This window comes from Odocoileus virginianus, chromosome 16 (genome assembly GCF_023699985.2).
Source record: "Odocoileus virginianus isolate 20LAN1187 ecotype Illinois chromosome 16, Ovbor_1.2, whole genome shotgun sequence".
In the NCBI taxonomy this organism is placed as follows: domain Eukaryota; kingdom Metazoa; phylum Chordata; class Mammalia; order Artiodactyla; family Cervidae; genus Odocoileus; species Odocoileus virginianus.
The window spans coordinates 29,543,486-29,550,588 of NC_069689.1; the positions used below are offsets into that span (position 1 = coordinate 29,543,486).

General features: G+C 40.6%; 1 protein-coding gene across 2 annotated transcripts in view; it reads right to left on the minus strand.

Moving 5' to 3' along the window:
- BRMS1L (BRMS1 like transcriptional repressor) overlaps positions 1 to 6,260 on the minus strand; it is a 48,132-nt gene extending 41,872 nt beyond the window's left edge. Inside the window, exons 1-2 of one of the 2 annotated variants that reach the window (XM_070478025.1) lie at positions 6,009 to 6,257; positions 2,437 to 2,527 (exon numbers count right to left, since the gene is read on the minus strand). In XM_070478025.1, coding sequence (XP_070334126.1) covers positions 2,437 to 2,527; positions 6,009 to 6,150 — 233 coding nt within the window. In that variant the 5' untranslated portion in view covers positions 6,151 to 6,257. Of the gene's footprint in view, positions 1 to 2,436; positions 2,528 to 6,008 lie in introns of both variants that reach the window. The other variant, XM_070478026.1, reaches the window with a different exon arrangement.
- Positions 6,261 to 7,103: the final 843 nt, after the last annotated feature.

Genomic DNA, 7,103 nt, shown 5'->3' on the forward strand with positions numbered 1-7,103 from the left:
AACACAATACTAATAGTTTTTGAAATTATAAATACAACTTCAAACAAAATGCTAAAAACTAATACAAAAGATGACTGCACCTGAAAAACATCAAACTCATACAAAATATGGATAATAAGGTATCCTGAATAGGTGAACATCCTGAATGAAAAGGATATGTGAATTAACAGTATTCAATTAACTCACTTTAAAAAAAAACAGATTCCTCAAAATCAGTATAACTTCTACAACCTTGGAATCAAGTATAAACTCATCAAAGGCAAGGATCATGAGTCCTGCAGCAGAAACCACAATACTATTCACAGAACAGAAGCTAATTAATGTTTGCTGGATGCTGAACACGGAAATGAATGGACATGTAGGTGGGACAAGTCCCTCTTTCTTTTTAAGAAGGTGGAAGAACTCACCTTCCACCACTTCACAAACTGCAAGTTGTGGATTTTCTGCCTTAGGAAAGGAGTGCTATATGTGCCCTATAGTGCTAGAACAGGCAAAGCAGGATATTTATTATTATTATTATTATTAATATTATATTTCCCACCTCTTCCAAAGAGGATTTGAGACAGCTTAAAGAGATACACAGTATGAGAAGACAAAAATAAAAAACAAAGCAACAGGGTAAGACACAAAAAAATAATTAGAAACCTTGTGCCAAGATTTTTTTTCAAAAACATATTTATAGATACCAATTCCTTGAGAAAGAATCCTATTAAATAGTGTTAATTAGTCTACTTTTAATACTTTCAGAAATGAATAATGCTGATAGGGGGAACTGGCTGGTGATCATGGTGAGCCATGAGAAAGCAAAAACCAAGGCAACTGCCTGCCCCAAGGGGAACAAGATTAGACCAAATGACTCACTAGATGCAAACTTATCCTATGTAATATATTATACTAGAGCTTTACAACAATTTTCATTTCTTGGATAACCAAAAAAGGCTCTATAAAAGCTCAATAACGTGTATCTTAAATAACTGTTTAAGAATCACTCATTCATGGATTTCTTATGCTAAAATACAAATTTGCTTCCTCTTTTCCAGAATGATCCCAAATGAACTGAATGAACTCTCTGTATTGCCCAAATAATGGATTCCTGGGAATCCAAACTAATTTTAACTTCAAATTAGTAATGTAAATCTTTAGCATTAAAAAATATCATGCTTTTTAAAAGCAAAATTTTACACTATGGATTATTTTGGATTACTTATATTAATTTGTCACACTAGCATAGAACATTATCTATATATTCATCACTAATACCAATGAAAGTTAACACCAGAAATGGCATAAACAGCAGGATTCGTCTGGTAATGAAATCTGTCTTATTTCAGGCTGGCAATTCCAGATATTAAATGGGCTTTCATCTCTTCTTTGGGCCTCTCTAGGGAAGAAGTTTGAGAAAGAGGACAAGCAGCAAAATCACAAAGAATCCATAAACTGATGAGGCAGCTTCTGAATAAGTTAAGCTATCTATGGTCTCAAAGGTTTCTCCCTTTCATTTATATTTCCTAAAGTATATCATGCCCCATGACCTTGCCAGCAAGTTCCAAACTGAATGTTCACCTTTAAGATTTCTTTAAAATCTGCATCTATTCTATTCTCTCCAATCACTGGAGCTCCTTCTTGCGTTACCAACTTTACGTAAGAGTTTTGGCATTATAAAGAGGGGGAAAAAACAGTATCTGTAAACACACACTACATGTCAGACAAATAGCTGGGAATTTTATATACTGCTCATTCAACCTTTACAGTGGATAATAAAGAACTTATTACTATATTTTTTAAATCTGTCAAGAAAGCCTGGATTCAGGCCCTGTGATTCCACCATGATTCCTCCAAAGTAATGTGCCTTAGTGGAAGGAACACGATAGATAGCACCTAAGATGCAAAGCCTGGCTTAATTTATCACCTTCTGATAAACTATGAACAAATCACTTAACCTGTGTGATCAATCTTCTCAAGAGTAAATGAGAGATAAAACTATCTTCCAACCTTACAAACTAAACAATGCATGTGAAAACATGCAATGTATACATTATCCAATGTTAAGATATAAATAAAAATCACCATGCCATCTCTTGGAAATAACTCTTATTCTCAAATTTTTACAAAAATGTTATCTTTATTCAGTTATTTAACAAAGGAATGAATGAAGCATATTAGAACCAAGGGTGCAGCGATCCAAGGAAAACACTTTCATTACCAATACCCACATAAAAATCTTATTAAATTCCCCCCCAAAACCAGTCTCAAAACCTTTAATTAGTTAATGAGGCCTTCAGCAGGCAAACAACAGTTGAAGCCTTTTTCAGGTCAGTCAGTTCCATAAAAAACAAAAAGGAAAATAGTTTAGAATGAATATAATTTCTCTCATGCCAGTATACATGTGACAAGGTTGAGATTCAGTGACAGTGATCTTCAGAAATTACCACTTACTGATCCTTGAGATCGGTAAATTGTTTTTCAAGATTGGACATTTCATCTAAACATTCCATTCTTCTTCTTTCACAGTCTTCATCATCCATTTCTGTTAACAAAATGCAAATATCAAAGATAAAACTAATGCTATGTTCCAAATACATTGGAATGTTAATTAGAATGGTTAAAAAAAAAAAAACAAAAAAAGAAGTAGTACTTTAGGACTTAAACATTTATCGAAAATAATTTCCACTGTAGATTTAATGTAAAATACAGATAAGAGTTAAAAGAGTTGCTAGTTCTTAATTTTATTCATTTTTAAAAATAATTGTATTTATTTATTTTGGGCTATGCTGAGTCTCTGTTGCTGTGTGGGCCTTTCTCTAGTTGCAATGAGTGGAGGCTACTCTAGTTGCGGCACATGGGCTTTTCACTGTGGCAGCGTCTCTTGTTTCAGGGCGCAGGCTCCACGGAGCCCAGACTTCAACAGCTGCGGCACTCAGGCTGAGGAGTTACGACTCCTGGGCTCTAGACACAGTCTCAATAGTTGTGGTGTATGGGCTCAGTTCTTTACAGGATGTGGGATCTTCCCAGATCAGGGATCAATCCTGTGTCTCCTGCATTGGCAGGCAGATTCTTTACCACTGAGTCACCAGGGAAGCCTCTTTATTCACTCTTAAATCATTTTATTAAAGGGCTGATGGGGCAGGGGTCCAGTGGTTAAGAGTGTGCTCCCACGTGTAAGGGGCACAGGTTTGATCCCGGGTCAAGGAACTAAGTTCCCACGTGCTGTAGCACAGCCAAAAAGAAAAAGGCTGACCTTAAACTGTAACTATAAAGTAATTAGTCCACTTTTGGCTTGTTTTTCACCAACTCACCAGAACTTAAGCACCAAAATGATTATGTCCTTTAAAGGTTAATATTGCTTAAGAATACTTAGGGAATTCCGCTTATGGAATGCTCACATGGATAATTTGCAAGTCAAATAAAAAAAGAAAACTAATCTCATTATGTTCAGCACAGAGTATCTCGGTTTCCTACTCCTAGGTCCCCACTGTTCCCGCTCCCCACATTACAGTCAGTCAGTGAGAAAGAGGAAGGAGGAAGACAAGCAAACTTTTCAAGGAAAACAATTGACAGCTACCAGCTCTCTCCTATATTTCACATTGTCTGTTTTTGTCAATATATCACATATAGCTGACAACATCAGAATAACTTAAGCACAAAATGATGTTCATATTGATCATCATCAAATAAAGGTCAAACTATGAGAAAAAATTAAATTATGTTCAGTTACTTTCTACAGCAAGAAAGTATGATTTTTTTTTTAATTTTTCTGAAACAGATTAAAATTATTTCTGGCTCTTAAGAGCTTATTCCTTGACTCTTTAAAATGTGGTCCCTCAAGATGATTCACTCCCCAATATCTCTAGATAGAGTTTTTCTGTAGCCTTAAGACTGGCCCAGTACCCAGGCTGGAGAAGAATAAAACTGTGGGAGTTTAACATGCAAGATAAATGGTAGAAAAGAGATGCAAAAGCAACATACAACTGAAAATTTTTTTTAATTTCTTTGTACTTAAAAAATTTGACTTGTGCTTCAAATCATTATCATATTCTTCATAAATTAATGTGTCCATTATTTTGGGGGACAGAACAAAAAACAGTTAAAAAAAATAAAAACCCACAGGATCAAAATAAAAATTAGAGAGGCAGAATTTTAGTAAATAGATGTCATTTTGAGAGATCCTAACTCCCATAAAAACAAAAACAAAGAACAAGTGAAGATAAAATGTTTTACAGATCCAGAAAACGTACTCACATATAGTATAGATATTCTCTGTATTCTTCACTTTTGAAATCTCACCTATTTTCATGATTAAGCAGGTGAATTCCAAATTATGCTTCCCATCCCAGGCGGGCTCCAATGCCACATTACCACCTGTCAGTTGGGCACTCTGACTCAAATATACCATCAGGACCTTGAAAACATGTCTGTAATACGTTATCTTCTACTTTCATCTCAAATCTTTTTTTTTGTTTGTTTCTGTTCAAACTACCACCATTCTCCTTGTATTTGGGTTTTTCTTCTTACATTGACTCCTAAACTTGTAGTCATCAATCCCACTTTCTGCTTTTTCTCAAGTCTTTCACACCTATATCTTTTCCTTTTCTAGCTCAAATCCTTCTCCCAACCAAACTGGTTTTCTCACTCTTTTAAATAAGGCTTAAGCTCTGGCCTTGCACTTTTTCTTACATTGCTTCTTCTACAGAAATACCTGAACTTTACCACTCCAATCCAAATTCCACCCACTCTTCAAGATAATTTAGGTAATCCCACTAGCCTTTGCTGATCACCCTGTACTGAAAAGATTTCCTCTACCTCTGAATTTCCACAGTAATGTTTATAAATAAGTGTTCATTTGGCAATTGAATCAAGTGGTGACCTATGACAGCTCTTTAATTGTGGTCAGATCATAACTATTTATAGCTTCCATTGAGTAGAACCCAATACCGCAAAAGGAAGTCACCCAGAAACACTTATTCGGGGTGGCCGATTTATTGACTGAAATGACACACTTCCATGGAGGTTTTCTTTGAAAGGGAAGCCTAAAAAAGACAGTGTCACGGTGATAGGCTGTCGTCAACCTGTCATCAATCCTTGCTTCACATGGTCAAAATCAGGCCAAAACAAAGAAATAAGTCTCATCTTCATCGTATGGATAGAAGGAAAAGAACCCAGGTAATCATAAATTTCTTTTTAAAATAACCATTCCTAAAAGATTGCAAAAATTGATTTAAGGTGTTAACCTGCCCCCCTCCACTCTGCCCCATCCCACTCCCTTCAAAACAGAAAACAAAAACAAATAAACAGACAAAAAAACCAGCACAAAGTTAGAAAAGATTGCAGGGGAGAAGATTTGGAGAGCTTCAAAGCTGCCAAAAACCAGCCAGTTATTTATAAGCATATGAAGATCTCCAATCAGTCCTGATGTTGGGCTCTTCTTCTCAGTCTTGAAAAGTTCACAGAAATGATGCAGATGACCCAGCTCCCACGTCAGCTCCCCGAAAGAGGACGAATGTCCAGTACGGACTGACACGCTGACTTGGAAGCTGACATTAATAAATTCTAAACCAGCCAAGAGTGAGTACCCTCGGATCCTGACAACCCACACACGCTGAGAAGAGCTGCAAAGGTGCAAAATAAGAAGTCGGCGGTGTGGGGAGAGGAGGCATTTCCAGCGTCTCCCAGACAAGATGCGGGACATTTTCCGCTCCGGATAGCCCGAGGCACTACCCAGAGGTCCCAAGGGCGGGGCGGATCGAGAACGGAACCAAGCATCGTCCGTGAGCCGGACTAGTCCAGGCCCGCGCCCTGCCCCGCTCCGCCCCGTCAACCGGGACCCGCCAGGAGCTGGGCAGCGCCCCGCGAACAGTTTGGGTGCCACGGAGGGCCGGGAGCCAGTCTCCGCCCCTTCCCTCTCTCCCCGCCCCGCTCTCCCAGCAGGACGCAGCTGCCCGGCGTGCGGAGAGCGGCCTGTCGCTAGCCTGGCGCGAGGACTCGGGGTCCCAGCCCGCTGGGTCGCGTACCTGAGCTATCTCCATCCTCGGAGACCGACGAGCTCTCGGTGTCCTCGTCCTCGGAGCTGCTCCCCTCGTTTTCGGCGTAGTCCACCTCCATCTCATCGTGATGGTTCGTCTCCTTCTTATCCCCTCGGGAATGGACTGGCATTTTCCAGCCGCGCCGTCGCTTCCCACTCCCGGCGCCCAGCCCGGCCACCGCCGCTTCAATGAAGGGCGCGCCGAACGCCCCGACCCACCCAGCAGCCGAGCTCGTTCAGAACCCCCTCGGCTCCTCCCCGCCCCCGCCGGAGCCTCACAACCTAACCCGCAGGCTCAGCACTGAGAGCGCTGCCATTGGTGGAGGCAGCCCTCCCGAGCCGGGGGCTGGAGCTAATCCTGCTCCGGTCCGGTTGGTTGCCGGTAATTACGGCGCGGCCTCGGGATGTGTGTCGGGAATTGTAGTCCTTACTCTTCAGACCTGCAGGGGCCGCCGGCTTCGACGCTTCGGCTACCCTGATCGCTTCTCCCCTCCGGACTTCAAGTCCCACAAGGCACGAAAGCTGCCGGACTCGGTCGCAGTTTATAAACTAAACAGAAACAGATTGTGAGATTTTGGTCTGTGTTTATTCTTTTCCCGCCAAGTGCTTGTCTGAGCTTCCAGGCCATCCAGGATGTTACTGTCAGATGTGAGAAGGTCTTTTGCCTGAGGGTTTTCCCTCCTCTTTAAGGCTACAGGAACTGGAGAAATGTCTGTTTACCAAAGACCTTTTATTACCACTATTAAACATTGTTGAATTAGTTTCTGCAGACAACTTGCACTTTCTATGTTGCACAAAAATCTTTAAATTACTCTTGAAACTTTTGCAATATGAAAGGAAAGGAAGTTTTATCTTGGCACTTTTCTCTAGTATGTTTTACATTTGTTTTTAACCATATGCGGGTTTTTCCTCAGACGGTAAAGAATCTGCCTGCAATGCAGGAGACCAGGTTCGATCCCTCGGTCCGGAAGATCCCCTGGAGAAGGGAATGGCTATCAACTCCAGTGTTCCTGCGTGGAGCATTCCATGGACAGGGCAGCCTGGTGGGCTACAGTCCATGGAGTGAATAAGAGTCGGACACAGC